Source organism: Strix uralensis, chromosome 3, assembly GCF_047716275.1.
Source record: "Strix uralensis isolate ZFMK-TIS-50842 chromosome 3, bStrUra1, whole genome shotgun sequence".
Taxonomy (NCBI): domain Eukaryota; kingdom Metazoa; phylum Chordata; class Aves; order Strigiformes; family Strigidae; genus Strix; species Strix uralensis.
Genome location: NC_133974.1, coordinates 116,641,636 through 116,658,924, shown reverse-complemented (window position 1 = coordinate 116,658,924; position 17,289 = coordinate 116,641,636). Strand labels below are relative to the sequence as shown.

At 46.5% G+C, this 17,289-nt stretch overlaps 2 protein-coding genes across 3 annotated transcripts in view; one reads left to right on the top strand and one right to left on the bottom strand.

The window, feature by feature from the left end:
* Positions 1 to 12,764, top strand: part of XRN2 (5'-3' exoribonuclease 2) — a 50,882-nt gene extending 38,118 nt beyond the window's left edge. For both annotated transcript variants that reach the window (XM_074864070.1, XM_074864073.1), the window contains exons 28-30: positions 1,556 to 1,616; positions 7,140 to 7,281; positions 11,947 to 12,764. In XM_074864070.1, coding sequence (XP_074720171.1) covers positions 1,556 to 1,616; positions 7,140 to 7,281; positions 11,947 to 12,009 — 266 coding nt within the window. In that variant the 3' untranslated portion in view covers positions 12,010 to 12,764. The remainder of the gene's footprint in view (positions 1 to 1,555; positions 1,617 to 7,139; positions 7,282 to 11,946) is intronic.
* Positions 12,765 to 15,811: 3,047 nt separating this feature from the next.
* NKX2-4 (NK2 homeobox 4) lies at positions 15,812 to 16,957 on the bottom strand. Its single transcript, XM_074864899.1, has 2 exons — positions 16,585 to 16,957; positions 15,812 to 16,479 (listed from the first exon to the last, which is right to left on the bottom strand). Exons 1-2 carry the CDS (start codon positions 16,955 to 16,957, stop codon positions 15,812 to 15,814), a joined length of 1,041 nt encoding a protein of 346 aa, XP_074721000.1.
* Positions 16,958 to 17,289: the final 332 nt, after the last annotated feature.

The window sequence follows — 17,289 nt, the reverse complement described above, 5'->3', positions numbered from 1 at the left end:
ACACATAAAGAGAGAGAGAGGTGTATATATTGGTTCGGGTGTGTGCATATGTGTAACGTTTAATAAATAAAGTACAGCGGGCTCCTGTGCTGCTCAGGCCATTGCTGGGCTGGGTGAGCTGGATTAGCTCTGCATGGAGGAGGCCCAGGGGGAATGGTGGAGCTGCTGGGGATCAGAATTTATTTTCCCTGATGAAACGGTGTTATCTTCAGTGGGGGCTGCCTGCACCCCCCCCTGCACACTTGAGTGCTGCCGTGAAAGGTTTCTGTCCAGGTCAGATCATTACAGCCTGCAGACAATCCAGCCAGAGTTAGGAGAGAGGTGCAGATTTTTCCTCTGGTGGTTTCCGCCCCCCCCCCCCCCCCCTTTTCTTTCAAACAATTGCAAAGCTTCAGTGTACTTCAACATTGGCAGTTTAACAGAGCATTGCTGTCCCATCGCAGTGCATCCATTAGACAACTTCTGGAACCAGCTGTTGAAATTAGGTCACACTTAAACACCATTGAAAATAATCAAAGGTGTCACTGAAACTGAAGCTTTTGATTGATGCACAATTTGAGTGTTGTGGACTGACCAGGGAGCTATTGATTAGCTGTTTCTTTTATCCTGTTTACTGACCAGTTTATTTAGAAGAACAACAACCATTTAATTGCATGTCCTGTTAAAGCAATGTTGTTACTGCTACGTCTTTGTAAAGAGTTAATTTGGGTAGAAAAAACAATTGAGAAGTGGGTGGTCTTCTTCATTGCAGTTTCTTATAACTGCAGTGCTAGGTCTCTAGTGAAGTTTTTACCCGAAAACATTTAATTCAGTCTGATGACATTATCTGAGATAACATTAATAGATATTTATTATCATTGTCTAGGTTAACTTTTAAATATATTTTTACTATCTTTAAATAGATCCTAAATATGACTTTATATATTATATTTAAACATGAATGAGTGGAACTGTTTGCTTTGTTACGTGCTCTGGTCATTCTTTTAGTTTGCTTTATAGAATAACTTATCCTAATCAGAGGGAAACTTGCACATATTTTGAGTATTAAATATTCGTTGCTCACAAACCGGGAGTGTTGTGATGATGACACAGTGGTGCATGTGTGCATGCATGTATCTTTTTTCATGTAGTGATGGATGTACTTATAAGAAATTTAAACATTAAATAAAGTCTTCAGTTGTTACAGTAACAGACATGGTTTTGCATTTTAAAAATTCAAGAAAAGATACCTGTGAAGTGTCCAAGCACTAACCAATGCCAGTTCTAGCAATTAAAATTCATTCTTATAACTTGAAGCTTATTGGACATACTAAAAAAAAAAAAGTTGCCTGTTATTAATTAATACTAAGCTTGCCACTGATGGACATAAAGGGCTCTATCGAAATCAGCAATAGCGATCAACGACTTGGTGAAACGTATTTGGTAGTATATCCAGTTTGAGCTTTTCTGTTTCATTTCTTAAAGCAAGTTCTGGGGCACGTGTAAGAGTAAGTTGAGCACACTTCTCTAAGTGTACTTGCTCTTTTTTATTTTAATGTTTTGTTTTTCCCTCTAGATCTTAGACCCCAGGAGTCTTGGCGAGGTCCTACGCCCTTGTTTCAACAGACACCACAGAGGTAAGGCAGGAGGACTCAAAGTTTTGTAAAATGTGGCCATCAGGATGTACTTGGTTCTGCTGGGCTTCACAACTTTTTCGTTCCTCTTTGTTTTGAACTTTGTTGTTTAAATTTGTTGAAATCATGCTGTACAGCAGGTTTTTTTTAAAGTTAATTAATGTCCATGATTTATTTATATTTTGTGAGTGCACTATGTGGTGTTCATCCTTTAAAAGGCTCGAGTACTTTGTATTAAAAAAAAAAAAGGCAAAAACACTTTCCATTAAAACTCAGACTTCAAAATTAACTTTACTGTTGGTGCTTTGGTACCATTCTTGGTTCTTTGGCCTTTATCTTATTGAAGCTTTTGAGATACTATGAAATTGAACACAGAGAGCTTAAAACTGCATTAGATTTTGGACAGGCTAAACAAATTTCTTTTTAGGAGGGCTGTGGAGCTTAATGAGGCATAACTAATGGTGTTCCACTTTTATCATTTCTGTGCCGCAACCGCAGCATTAGTACAGACTAGCCATTGATTCTTGCTACAAACCTCTTGAAGTCCTAATCAGCTTCTTTGGTACAAGTTTTTCAGGCCTGACAAGCCTATTGTAGGGCAGTGTCACTGTAGGTCAGTAGTTATTAGTTGCCACTGAAAACAGTTTCTTTAACTACTTAAGACTGAACTGAATTAAATGCAGAAGGGACTCAGGGAAGGATTATGGAATCTGCAGTCCAATAAGTGCCATCGAATAGAAGGAATGTGACATGGTTTGATAATAAGGGATGTTTTACATGCGTTTCTTCATTGATAGGTTGTATGTCCTTAAGTCAGATGGACTTTATAAACTCCAGCATACCCGTGAAAGCTATGAATAATGATATTTATTTATATTTACAGAGAAATGAGAGCATATGTGAGACCTTAAGTTTCTGCTCTGAGGCACAACTTTTTTTTTTTCATGGTTTTATTTGCAAGTGTTAAGCATTGAAAATATGAGCTTTGGGAGAATTTACTGAGTTCTCTGGAATCACGCTTTCCATAGCAACCATTTTGATCCCTCATGAAATAAGTCCCTTGTCCTGTGCCACATCAATGTGGAATATTGCATTATAAATGAATCTTGCATTACAAACTTTAATATTACTTTGTCCGTGGGAGTTGCCATTCCCACACCTTAATTAAATCAAATTTAAATAGTACTATTTTGTGAAATATTGCTACATGTCTGTAACTTGTTATTACTTTTACAATGCTATACTTTTATCATTTTACCAGGCTGTTTATTTTTGCAAAATGGAAGAGTCTCAATTCACATATAAATAATTTCAGCCAGGAATTTTGTCTTTTTTGCTTGAAATACACTATTTTTTTATTAGAGTTGTCATAATCAACTGTATGTCAATCAGAATCCTGTCATAAGGTCACTGTGCTTGGTTTGTGCTAATATTTTTAGAAGTGACCACACGCTGGCCAAGTACTTCAGAGCATTTTTGCAGATAGACAGTATTTGTGATTCCATCTGCTAACCTGTCCAGCGTTGATCTCACAATTCAGCTCCCAAACTTGAGGAAACTGGTGTCCCTTGAGGTGACTTTAAATTGAAGATGTGTCATCTTCACCTAGAAAATAAGCTTTAGAGAAGCTTGGAGAATGCCATTCTAGCTTTGGAGTGGCAACAGTATATTTACAATGCTTCCTCTCCCTGATGATACTTTGTTATACTTCTGATGGCCTATGAAAATCAGTAACTTGCCAGTTTCGGTGCTGAGCATAAGTAATTTTGCCATGTTCTTGGGAAACAAAACAAACACATGCTCAGGGCTGATGTTGAGTTAGTTGCCATAGAGATAAGCATGGAGTCTTAAGCAAAAGTTTGAAGAGAAACCTAAATATAGATAGGCTTTGGTGCAGGAAAAAATGGCTGGACCTGTTGAACTGAAACCCCCTCAAGAAGTTTTTGGTTTCCCAGTTAATTCCCTGGGAGCTGCCAGTTTCCCATACCACTAGCCCCAAGGCTGTCCCCTCTTGCTGCTGCAGCTTCAGGTGCTCCAGGAGCAACAAGGTGTCACCAGCGAGAGCAGCAAGGAATTTTTGTTCTCCGTCACCTCTGCTCTAGGGAAGAAAGTAATTGAGGGAGAGGCCAGCCCCTGCTCCAGCCTTTTCAGATGAAGTGGGTTGGCAGGAGGCTACGATACCCTTGATTTGCGACATCAAGCAAGGGATAAGCAATGAACCATGTCCCTGCCAGGAAAGCTTTGAGCCTTTGCTATTTCAGAGGTAGAGTATTGCAGTGGGGGCTAAACAAGATGTCGCTTCAGAGACCTGGGTGGAAAAAAGCCAGTAGCGTAAAGCTGCTTCTTCATAATCCAAATGATCTTGTCTCCTGCATAAGATTTCTTACTTTTAAATTTAGTGACACAGTTCAGCAGTGTGCAGCAAGTAAAATAAAATCCATGAGCTGCCATTGAACAGGACACCTTTCAGCATGTCCTGTTCAGGCCCTGGTCTGCACTGCTGAGGATTGCAAAAGATTATTTCATGTTCTTGCCTTCAGTGCTGGTGATATGATATGTTTCAGAGGTTTTATTTTATATATATATATATATATATATATATAAAAAATTTGCTACCCGGTTTCCTGGCTGATGGAAATTTGTAATCTGGGTAAGCAAATCCTTTGCTTAACCTGCCCATAGAAGAGGTTTCCAAAGAATCTGAGGCTGGAACACAGGAATGTTTTACTGTATAAAGTTTCCTGAAGTTGTATTTTAGCTACCCTGTATGTATACACTTTCGTTTAATTGTAAGTTGGCAGGACTCTGGATAGCGCATTTGAGTAACTCTGCCAATGTGAATTCATGTGATATTCCAAGTGGCACAATTATTTTTCTGTTACCCGTGAGACACAGCTTTGCTGCGTACAAGTCTCCACCCGCGGGTAATTTGAATCACCAATTAATACATGCACTAGGCGATCATGAAGTGAAGTGCTGTGAGGACTATAATTTCCTGATTTCTGTTTACCAGATGAAAATCAAATTCTGTTTTTTAAAATAGTACATAGTTCTGTGAATTAAGAGCAGAAAAAAGGTGTAAGCTGGTTTTCTGGCTTTAAGATCAGAAAAATGCATTCCAGCTTTTTTTTTTTCTTTTTCTACTAGGTTTATTCTCTAGAATATGTAGTGGTTCTAACTGAAGATCACCAATTTCACTCTTTCAGATGGCCTGGAAGCAAAAATGCTTCAAAATTATTAGTGATATTAGTGTTAATGTGTTTTTTATTTGTTAAATATCCCAACTTTTCACTAAGCAGCACTTTATTAAAAGAAGAAGTTTTAACTCTACCAAATAAGTATTAATGTCAAATGAAATTTGTCAAACTTTCCCATTCTGGGCACATAGCAAGTGTGGGTCTGTGATTATCAGTCTCTGAGGGTGTTTATGACAAGCACATTAGCAAAGTTGTAGAGACAGAGTGACTGTTGATGAAAGTGCTAGAGCTGGGGCTATATAGGTAATTTCCTGTAGTTTTCCTTAAGGCTGAGCAGTGTATTCATCCTGGAGAGTCTGATGTTTTCTAGGAATAAAGGGGGGAAAAAAGTTAGTACTCAAAACACTTAATCAAAAGGAATATCATACTTAAGAGTACTGATTTTGAGTGTTTAGTCCCTGGAAGTGTAATGTGCTATTAACTTTAAATACGGTATTGCTCTTCCTGATGAATGATTTGGATAACATTGCACATTTCTAAGACATACCTTAGAAGCTAAAAATAAAACTGCATAGTTCAGTGTTATCATTTAGCTTTTGCACGTTCATTTCTACTTCATATATTGCACATCGTATTTACCAATTGTGTGTTTATCAGGTAAGACTCATACTTCTATAAAGGAGAATCAAGTTATTTCATTTCTGGAGATGGTAGGAGTTTCTCTTGCCTTTGTAAAATTCAGGCAGGTCTTAATCTGACTAGGTGGAGTAGCTCTCATGCAGGCTTTGGTGTGAAACCCAAACCTATTTGCATCCAAAAGCAGAAAGCCTTCATGTCCAAAATGCCTGTTCTTATTGATCTTATGTTTGCCTGTGTTGATCCCAAGTTTGCCTCTGCTCCAGCTGGTGAAAGGTGTGTTTACAAGTCCTCTCCCAGCATTGCTTCCTCAGTTGCTCAAAGCTCAGTTTGCCCAACATTGTACAGCTGGCTGTGAATCCTGCCTTGGTCATGAGTCATACCTCCTCCCCGAACCCCATGTGTGTTTGAAAGAATAGATCAGCCTTTCTGGGTAGGGTTACTCCTCCAAGGCTGAAGTCCCGCCAATTTAATCCAGCAAATCTAGGCAGAGGCTCTTTGAAGACGTGCAAAGTGACTTTCAGTTCAGCGGTGCAGCAGGTAGATGTGAAATGCAGTGCTCGTGCTCTCTGCTATCCCTGTCTCTCAGCAGGCTGGCCGCACACTGTTCAGCTGACTCTCTCTTAAACAGGGGTCAGAAAAGATTAACTGTCTCGACTATCCAGTGTTTTTCCTTTACAACAATATATTGTGCTGCAAAACGTAACTGCTATGAATTCTGCAAGGAGTTGTACCCTTTCCTGTGCTCAGCTTTAAAGACTATATCATGGCTATATCATTTTTCTAAATATTTTTAATTAAACAATGATTTGATGTATTATACCTGTTGCTTTATAATTGTAATGTTAGAATAGGTACTTGAAGGCAATTAAAACATTTCTTGCTGTTAGTAATCTAGGATGGCAAACTAGATTATAATGGATGTTGAATTTGCGTTCCCATATAAACTGTACACCAAATGTCAGTCAGTCCATGCCAATTAGTGCTTATGTTGCTAGGTCACCATGGTCAATTGAAAACGGCATCAATAGAACTTGAAAAGGTTTCTTCCCGATCAGACCTTCTGACATATTGAGCAGAATAATGGATGGGAAAAAGCAGCCAAGGCCCCTACCCTAGATTCAGAATACTCGCAGTAAGAATTCATTTGCAACCTGCAATTAACTAGAAAGAATGGACTCCCAGAAAGAGTCTGGACATTTAGAAAAGAAAGCCTCATTCTCCTGTATCGCACATGTTTACTCTTTGGATGGTGTGTTACGTTCAGCTCACTTAGTGATATCTGGGTTTTAATCTGCGTTCAAGATCAGTGCAGATAAATTGGCAAATTTGTCCCTTAAAAATATGGACAGAATCCTTCCAGGGAATGTGAAAAATCTCTTGATTTGTAAAATTGAATTTGCTGCTTGTGGTAGTACCTGGTTCTGTAGCTTTCAAGCTGTGATGAAGGAAGCAGTAAGCAAATGTGGCCTTTTGGTAGGAGAATTTTGGAAGATATTCCCCCTCTCCCTGATGTATCTCTAACGACTGGGCTGTCTGCAGTATCACTGCAGGCATAGCTGGATGTGACAGTGTTTAACTCTGAAGGAAATAGAATCACTTATCATACAAGACTGTAGAAATTTGGATTTTGTGGGGTGAAACTCTCACTAGGAGCTAAGTTCATGCTGCAGTGTGTTTCTTCTTTACACAGAACTGCTGGGGCTGCTCCTCTTCTTGCCTGGAACCGCATGCTGCAATCCCAAAATCAGTACCAGCCAAGTCAGTACCAAGGGCTGGGTGGACCAATGAGTTACCCACAGAGACCTGAAGATCGGATGGACAGGGGAAGACAGGTATGAAAATGTTTTGCACGTCTTGTTCCCCTCCTGAGTAAGGCTTCCCTCACGTGTAGCTGTGGAGAGCAAGTTGCAGCATAGGTTCCTGAGCTGGTTTTAGCCCAGTGAAAGTGCTGGTGGGTAGGCTTCCCAGCCTTGCCCAGCCCCTCCGTGTGTGCCCCTGGCAAAAGGCCCATGCCATGACTGTGCTGCCGCTGTTTTTCATTGAAAGTTGATCAAACAAACTACCAAGTCCCCCACTTTGTGCAGCCTGAGAAAACATAATCTGAAGGGAAGTGTTTCAACCAGAGTCTTCCTCTTCTGTATGGAAATCTTATCAACTACACATTTTGGGGATAGAAGAGTTTCTCCCCAGTGTGTTTAAAATGTAGATTCTTATGACATCATTCATTTTTCCCCTCAAATGTTTATTGGCTTTTTCTTAGCTGAAAAACTACTTAAATGCAAATATTAGATTCTAGTAGCCAGAGAAATAAACATGTCTGTGAAAGTATACATGAAAATAGCTTTGTGTGGTTAAACGAAAACAAGTGTATGTGATAGAAGAACCTCATCCAGAATTATAGGTCACTTTGTCATCAGTTTATGAAAACGCTACGGAATGAAAATGCTTCTTGAAAGCAGCAGGTGAATTTGCTTATGTGATTTTTTTGGGGGGTGTGTGTGTTCCCAGTGAAAACATAATCTGCATACACTCTTGCACTAGAAATTTGAGTACTTACAATGCTATATACTAGTTTAGAATAAGTTTCAGATATCTATATTTAACCTTAAGTTCTGTTGCTGTTTTGGTAAGTCGGAACTATTACTCAGCTGCGGGAAGGTTGCTGACCAGTGATGGGGAAAGAGGAGGGAAGAGCGCTCAGCTGCTTAGTAACAGCACTATTTCCCAATGCTGTATATGGAAACTAAGGCACAAACTGTTTGAGATTTGCCTTCTCTTGGGACCTGGTTCAGCTATCTCTCATAAACGTGCTGAAGACAAGTCACTTTTTAGTGTACGCTCTTCATTTTTCTTCTTCCCAGTCTGCCCAATCTCAGTAACAAACATTTGTGTTACACAGTACAGCACCAACACAGTCAAATTCAGTGTTTGATTTCTGAGACTGTTTCTCTGTGCTATTGGCAGCATATAATCATTTTCATGTAGGTATAAATTCTGTCCTGCAGTGTGAGTATTGAATCATATCCCAGTCTCCTTCGGTTATACAGCAGGGACTGCAAGTACAATCCATTTAAATTGTAATGTCATACAGCGTTATGTGAGTCGTCTTACAGCAATTTGAGCACTTCTCTGATTCTTTGTCTGCTTTACGTTTTTCTTTTCTGTTCTGGTTGGGAGACTCAGGTAGCGCTATCTATCACAACCACTTTTGCACCATGACATCGTTATGGTGTGGGGGTTTTGAGGCAGCTAATACAATAAAAACACGTACCATCAAACCAAGTTTGTAAGGGAAGAGCCTTTGGCCTTTGCTTGGGAAGCTTTTTGCAGAGTGCCGTGTGCTTCTCTGGTTCAGCTTGTCAGGACCGAAGCCCAGCAGAAACAGCCTGTGAGCTGCTAATACCGTTCTCAGCATTGTCTGCTGACTGCAGGATTACATGGTGCTGCTGAAAAGATCTATAGCCAGAAAGCAGTCTGCCCCAGCACTCCCAACTCTTAAACTCTTGTTCAGCTGAACCCTTGTTAGCAACAGTGAACCTTCTCCCCCCACCACTCCTACCCAAAGCATTTTTAGTGCAAAGGAGTCTTTTAAGACTGGAGTAAGAATTGTCTTTAGCTCGTTCAGTTGTCATATTGGTGTTGCAGCAAGAAACAGGGGAAAAGAGAGAGGCAAGTATGCCACCGTGCACTCTTGCTCCAAGCATTGTGAGGAGGTATTACCAGTACAAATCCTTCCAGGACTGGTTTTGGCTATAAGCAAAACTAGACAGCATTGGTTAGGATCACATTAGGCTTAATGGGGAAGCAGTGGGGCTTGAATCCTGGCTGTGCTGCCCAACGAGTCCCCACTGTTTGTTTTAAGTATATTTCAGTTTTGGATGAGGTGTATTGATAGGATCAGATTTCAGAGATGTTTCATTTGGTGTTCCACAGGTTTACACAAAACACTGGAAACAAAGGAATATATGCATAATTGCACTAATCCATAACAGGGGCTGCTATAATAACATAGAAAAATCAGTGGAGGATTTTGATGCTGGTGGAGTCTGGGTGGTATTTAATTAGGGCTGGAAAGTAGGTACTTGAAAAAAGTCTTGTCTGCTATGCCGTACTCTACCCTTTATCCTGGGTAATGTAAGTGGATATATTTGCAAAAGGAATTGGTGCTTAAACTGGTCGTTCCCAACCTTAAATCTTCATGCGTAACAGCTACAGCTGCAATCACAAAGGTGAGCGGGAATTCTCTTCCAGAAATGGTTGCAGTGTCAGCTCAGGGAGGGCATCCCCTGTTAGTTCACATTTGGGAAGCTGCCCCCAAACTGTGGGGTCTCGGAGCGTTGTGGACATCTACCCTTGCAGCTCCCCAGCTGTTTGCCACCTGAATGATTAAATAGGAGGCATATTGCAGTTTGGTCATATTGCAGTCTTGCCCAAAACATATTTCACCTGTCACAAGCACAGGACATGTCTGCTGCATCATGAAATGAAGTTAAAACTGGGTGGTGACAATGGTTTTGTTTTCACATAAGTGATGGTTATTAAGGACAAATCTTTCAGCTAAAGTATACTTGCTTCTTTAAAAAATTTCCTTTGCAGTTGTTGTGTTGTTTTTCCAACTGTGTTTTCTCTCCTTTTAAATTTTTGTTGCCTCTTTTTCTTTGTCATTTTTAAATGAACTTTCAGATGTCATTATTTCCTCGGGGCTGACAGCACTGGAGTAAAATTAGAAGCTACCTTAAAGGGTTCAGGGTGCAAAACCAATAATTGAATCTAGCATTGCTGCCTGTAAATTTCAAAGCTTTAAAGCCTTGAAAAGGGATTCAAGTGGAAGTGGTGACACATAGCAGCATAAATAATTATCTTTGGTCCCTTTCACCTCTGAATTCTTTTTTTACAGCATACAGAACATGGTCTGAAGAGGTTAATAAACACGCTGCTACAGAGTGCTTGCAAAATTAATGCAACTGCCATGGATATGGGTTGCTCTGTGGTAGTGGGTATTTGCTGGTGTAGTCCAGCTGTTCCAGAAAACTAAAGAATAAACTTGATCGTGTTGTGCAGGTGTTTGACATTTTTATTTTAGTCTGTAATAATACACAACTGAATGTCTAGGTAAATATCTTGTGTAGCTCTTACAAGACCTCTAGATTAGTTCTGTGCAGGGATTGCTGCTATTTATGTAACAGGAAGGATTTTTCCAGGGATATAGTCAACTTATTTCCTTTTTTTAATTAACAACAATCAAACCTGAAAACAAATATAAAACCTTCCTGCTAGTGGCAACAGTGTATCTGCATGTCTCTTTCAGAGTCCTTTAAAAACAGGGTGTAACAAATCGGTTTTTGTTCAGAAAGTCATTTTTTGGTTGCCTGACACAAGCAGGCTGAAGCGAGCCTCCCCTGTCACAGATTTGCTCGCTGTCTCTTCAGCTTCAGCCGTTATCTCTGAGCCCCCATAGGACAGGGTAAGATGGATTTCTCTTCTAAAGAAATGAAAGGAAGCCCCTCTTCCCCTACCCACCAAACCCCAACTCTATAGCTGTTGTTAGTGCATCTCATTTAATTAACTTTCTAGTCTGCAGTATAGCAGGTTTTGAAATAATTTTAAATGTTTCAAGGGGACTTTTTATGAAATCTTACAAAATATTTTTCACTGATGCACTAAATTTAAATACAAAAATATGTCTAATTTGCAGTGATTTCCAAGATGGAATTTAGGCATCTTTCATTTATTATTTAAAATGAATGAGCGCTGAAAAATGCTGCTTCTGTAACAAATATAAATATTTTTTTCTCTAAATACCTGTCTGTCAAAACGTCTGCCTTGCTGTGGCATAAGACTGCTTACACCTAGAACAGAAAGCTGGTAGTTGAGGGAAATTATTTTTTCTCTCTTAAAAAAAAAAAAAAATAAAGCACCTGACTAATCCTGCCAACAGCATACAGACATTGTGCATCTCAAATTGATACTTTAGTTAGTCCACAAAAATGACGTTTACATCATTACTCTGTGTAAAGCATAAGCGTACATATTGCAAAGCAAGGTTTCTGTAAAAATTAAAAATTTACATTTCGAATCTGCCCTTCAGGTGAGTTTGTGTGCATATACATATGTTCGTGGCTTTAACTCTTTGTACCTTTTTGCTTCCAGTGCTGCTGAAAGCAAAGAACATGCAGAGGTGCTACAGCTTGGGAGTAACTTGTCCTCAGTGCTGTCTTTTGGGGAATTTATTTCCGCTTTAGAAGCTTTGCTTCTCCCGCGGTACAGCTGGAAGCTGAGGCCGGTGCTGTACAGAACTGCTCTCCGTTGTGGAAGTTAAAGCTTGTGTTTGCAGGAGAGCATCTGTAAGCACTGTTAAGAGACGTTCAGTTCTGCCTGTGGTACCTTTCTGTGCAAAGGACGTATTGTTTCATTTCTGTATGGCGCCTGAAGCTCGCCTAACTTGTTTACTGTGATGTTAATCCAAAAAATAAATGCTTGCTTTTGTTTGTTTGCAGGCATATGGCCCTGGGAGGCCCTACCCGCTACCACCTCCCTCAGGAAGATACAGCTGGAATTAGCTTGATTTTTTTTTTTTTAAAGTATAGAAAATGTCTGGGTTTTTTGATTTTGTTCTTTTATTGGGGGGGGGGGTGGGTGTGGAATCCTTAAGAAACAACCCTGTAGTTTTTAAACTATGATATTTGTTTTAAATGTGCACATTTCTTACCAAACTGATTTTGGGGGGGGGGGGGCTATGTCGCTTGGAAATAGTATATTGCAAAATACGAGTAAACTAGACTTGCTAATTTGCCTGTAAGACATTTGATGAGGTAGGAGTGCTGTTTTGTCTTTATTACGTATACAAGCTGTGCTTAGCTGTGCCTGTCAATCTGAACTCCAAACATCCTTTACTTGACACATAAGAGCCTGAAAACAGACACGGAGTTTTAAAGAATGCATAGAAATCGGATTTTATTAACTCTTGGGGAAGACACGGCAGGCAGCCTGCGGAGCACGGTGTTTAAAGACACGTCTGTCAGTATTCCTTGTCAGATGCTTCCTTGAATTTCTCACAGAGGGAGGATTTTTTTTTTTTTTTGGACTTCGAAGTAAAACATTTCAACTTTACAACTTGTGCCTGGTTTTGACTTTGTTATTGTAACATAAACAAGCACGGAAGGTGTATTTGTCTGTTTTGATATATAATTTAAAATAGCTGCAGAGTACAGAGTTTCCATTCATTTTTAGCACTCTTTCTAGGGATTTTCCATGTGAGTGTACCAAATCAGTAAATATTTTTATTTGCTTTATAAAGTGGCTTTTGAAATTCTGAGCAGTATCGAGTGGTTTATTTCCAACCCCTTCCAGAACCTGTTTGTATCTGTTATCTATACCTCTCTGCACACATTTACATTAATTTCTTGGAAAATAATTTCCCCCAGTCTCTCCACTAGTGTTTAAAATCTTTGTTTAATCCCAAAAATGGTGAGAGCACCCATTTGAATGAGCAGCGTTAATGCTTAATATGACATCTTGCTGTTGGACTTTTCCATTAAACACATCTATCACCTACATCAGTAAACTTCAAAGCTTTCCTGTTGCCCCTGTACAAGGCTGCACTGTGTGAGGAGTTTTTCAGCCCCTTCCTTCAAGGGCCCAGATGTTAATCACCAGCAACGAGGAAAAAGACCAGACCAGTGTAACCTTGGGAGGAAGAAATCATGAAACTGGGTTCATTATTTTCAAGTGATTGAGGGTGGAGCAGAATCTTTCATTGTAATGCAAAGAGTTGCCATCCTGGCCGGAGCTGGGAAACGCCATCAGCCCTGGCCAATGGCCTTCTCCCTCTGCCAGGAAAATATTTGGGTCTCAAAAAAGTAATTTTGCTTTTCCCGCAGAACAAAACCAGCAGTGAACGTGAATTTTCATGCAAATGCAGTGGTTGAGTGTGAGGCTGGAGGAGGGAGCGGTGTGGCTCATCCTCACCCGGCTGAATGAACCGGGGTTGCCAATGGCCTTTTGTCCCTTGCTGCCTGTGTTTGGGGGTGGGGGGGTATGAAAACGGGGCTGGATACATTCTGGGGGGCTGCTTTGGGAAGGGTTTGTCCTCGCCTGTTCCCCCTTGCCCAGCTCTTCACCCCCTTGGCTGACAGCCATGAGTCTCAAGGCTGGTTGGTGTTCCTAAGTGGAGCTTGACCTCAGCCCCGGGGTACACGGTGCCCACCTGGACCCTCGGTGCAGCACTTGGAGCGATGCGCTGGGCTGGGGGCTTCGGCTCCTCTGCCCCGTCATGCGGGGATGGGGTGCGGGGCCTGGCTGTGGAGCATCACTCCTCCTCCAGCTGTTCGCTTCAGCGGCTGGTGCCTTCTGCTGCCCCACTGCATCCCGGTGCACCCCGGAGCTGCTGGGGTACTTGGGGGTGGCCCTTGGGGACAGGATCCCTGTGGTAGTCCTGAAGCTGCTCTGTGTCTCAATGTTTTCCAAGCTGGAGCTGAGCCTGACGCCATCCCCTTTGCTTCAGCAGGGTTGGAGGGGGGCGGGGGGCTCGCTCACCCCACCCATCCCCTTTCCCAGGGGTTATCCCGGACGCTCCGAGCCGCATCCTACAAGCCGTCCCCTGTGGGACCCCTGCCGTGAAAGGGGGAAGATCCGCGGGGGTTCCTCCGTCCCCCGAAGGGAGGGGGGTCCCCGTGCGACGACGGCCGTTCCCCACTCACATCCCCCCCTTCCCCTCCCGGCCCCCGGGGTGGCCCTTGGGAAGGTGGCCGGGAGCCGGTCCCTGGGCTGGCAGAGGCCGAAATCTTCATTTTCTGGCCCAGAATCGTTCCTTCACGGCATAGCTGGGAGCGGCGCGGACCCCCGGCGATCCCTGGGGCTCGGGAGCCCCCCGAGGGGCCGGAGTTCAGGGGACCCCCCCCCCGAGGATGGCAGAGGCGGGGGGCGCGGAACGAAATCCCCTTGTCGGCTGGGAAGGAGGCGGAAAAACGGGGGTTTCGGGGTTGTCCAGGGGCGGTCAAACCGCATCCGTACGTACACCGAGAACGAAGCAGCCAACTCTTGAGAACAACGTTTCCTTTTATTGTAAAAAAAAAAAAAAAAAAAAAAAAAAAGAAAAAGAAAATAAAAGAAAGCAAAATTGCCGGAAACTTCCGAGAAGCTTTTCCCGGTGTGCCGAGTTTCCTCGGGGAAGAGGCGAGGGGACAAGCCCCGTCGCCCCGGTCCGTCCCGCCGCTCGCCGTCATTCCTCCTCCCGCTGCCGGCGGCCGCGGCGGGGCCCGGTACCCCGCTCCCGGCGGGGACGCGGCGTCCAGCCCCGGCAATTGTTGGGGCTCCCCGTGATCTCTTCAGCTCGTCGGAAGTTCAGCGAAGTGCCGGGGTTTGCGGCGCCGTCTTCGCGGCGGTACATAGGTCCGTACATTAATTTACTAAGCAATATTTAATAATAACGATAAAAACGTTTTTCCCCCTTAAATCTGAGCACCGGCGTTCGAGAGCTCTTCTGTCAAAACACCCTCCGCCGCTGCCAGGCTCGGATTTGTTTTATTTTCTTGCTCCAGCCGCTCCCCGTCCTCCAAAAGGCAGCGGCTGCCCGCCGCTCGCCCCGCTCGCCGCCTCCTCGACCTTGAGTTACAATTCAATTTACCTTCAATCAAATAATAATGAAATTGCACTTCAGGGGCACCCTTATAAAATTAATTCTGCTGAGATAAGTTGCACTTCAGAAGATTTATTGTTCGCGTTCAATGGGGCTGTAAGGTAATACGCGCACCGGCGCGGGCTCCCGGGTGCGGTCGGGTTTGGCTGCCGATGCCCGGCTGCAGGAGAGAGGGGCCGGGCCGGGCCGGGAGCGGAGCCCCGCGGCCCCCCCGGTCCTACCCCCGGCTGGGCGCTCCATCGGGGCAGCTCTCCCGGGCGAGCCCCCCCCGCCCCCCGCCCCCCGCTCCCCGGCGGCCGCGCACACCGGCACGAAGGCGAACGGGACACGGAGCCACGAACACGCGCACACACACACACGAACACACACACACAGACACACGAACACGCTCACACACACGCACGCACACACGAACACGCACACACACACTCAAGTAGCGGCGCAGACACCCGCGCGCAGCCCCGCGCACACGTGGGCGCGCAGTCGGCCGCCCGCCCCGCCGCGCCTCTGCCCCCCGGTCCAAGTTTCCCGAATCCCGGAGAGTCAAAAACCCGAAGCGATGCCGAAGGGCCACGGGGTGGGGGGGAAGCGGACGAGGCGGGGGCCCACGGGCGGCCGTCGGGGCTCCCCGCAGGCGCCTCGCCGGGCCGGGGAGGCCGTCGGGGCCGGGAGGGTCCGGTCCGGGGGGGCGGGGCGGGAGGGGGACGGACGGACAGACACACGGATTACCACGTCCTGCCGTAGAGCAGGTTGGGGCTGACCATGCCGCCGTTGTAGTCGACGCCGGCCGAGTCCATGGGGGCCAGGGGGGGCACCTGGCCGTGCAGCGCCGGCGGGCTGGGCGAGAGCTCCTCCAGGTCGGCCGCCTGTCCCAGCGAGCCGGGGTGCGGGTGGGCGGCGGGGGCGGCGGGCAGCGCCCCGGCGGAGGCGGCGGGGGGCGGGGGGGCGGGCTGCCCGGGGGCCGGGGTGCCGCTGCCCGGCGGCGGGCAGGGCTTGCCGTCCTTCACCAGCACGGGCACGGCGACGCGGCGGGGCGAGTGCTGCTGGCAGAGGCCGCCGCCGCCGCCGCCGTCGGGGTGCAGCTGCTGGGCGGCCGCCTTGTCCTTGGCCTGGCGCTTCATCTTGTAGCGGTGGTTTTGGAACCAGATCTTCACCTGGGTGGGGGTGAGGTGGATCAGGCTGGCCAGGTGCTCCCGCTCCGGCGCCGACAGGTACTTCTGCTGCTTGAAGCGCCGCTCCAGCTCGTAGACCTGCGCCTGGGAGAAGAGCACCCTCCTCTTCCTCCGCGGGGCCGCGTGGAGCGGCACGATGGCCTTGGCGCCCTCGGCGATGCCGCTCAGGCTGCCCATCCCGGCCACGTTCATCCCCGCCGACGGGCCCATGAACCTGGAGACTGAGCGGGACAGGCGCCTCAGTGCCGGCGGCCGCCCCGTCGGGGGCAGCGGCTCCCCCCGCCCGCCCGCCCGCCCGCCACCCGCCGCCCCTCGCCCGCACTTACTGCTGGAGTAGCGGGGGTCGCCGCCGGCCCCGTACCAGCCGCCGCCCGCCGCCGCGCCGCTCCGCATCCCCTCGGGGTAGGCGGGCAGTTCTCCCATGTTGCCCAGCCCGCCGCTGCAGTAGCCCCCGACGGCGCCGTGCGGGAACTGGGACACACCGTGGGGCATGTGGTAGGCGGCCGCCCCGGTGGGCCCCGCCACGACGTGCTGCGGGACGGCGGCAGCGGCGGGCACCGGCGGCTGGCGGTAGGGCCCGAGGGGCGCGCCCAGCCCGCCCGCCCCGTCCATGCCGCTGAACTTCTTGTAGCTCTCCTCCATCGGGCTGAGGATGTCGGTGACCGAGAAGGGCGTCGTGTGCTTGGGGCTCAGCGACATGGCGCGGCGGGAGGGGACGGGAGGGGATGGGCCGGGCGCTGCCGCCGGCACCGGCAAGCCGTCCCGCGGGCGAGGCGCGGCGCGGCGGCCACCAGCCCCGGGCGCCGGTAGCTCGCCGTTTCTTTTAGCCCGGCGCCGGGTTTACGCCAGACGCGGGGGGGCGGAGCGAGAGCGCCCGGCGGGGGAGAGCGGCGGCGGGCGGCCCCGTCCCCCTCCCCGCCTCCCGCCGCCCTCCCCGGCCCCCTCCTCCCGGCCATTGTCCTGCGCCCGCCGGACGGCTCTTAAGCCCGGCCGCCCCGGGGCAGCGCCGGAGCGGCTCCGAGCGGCCCCGG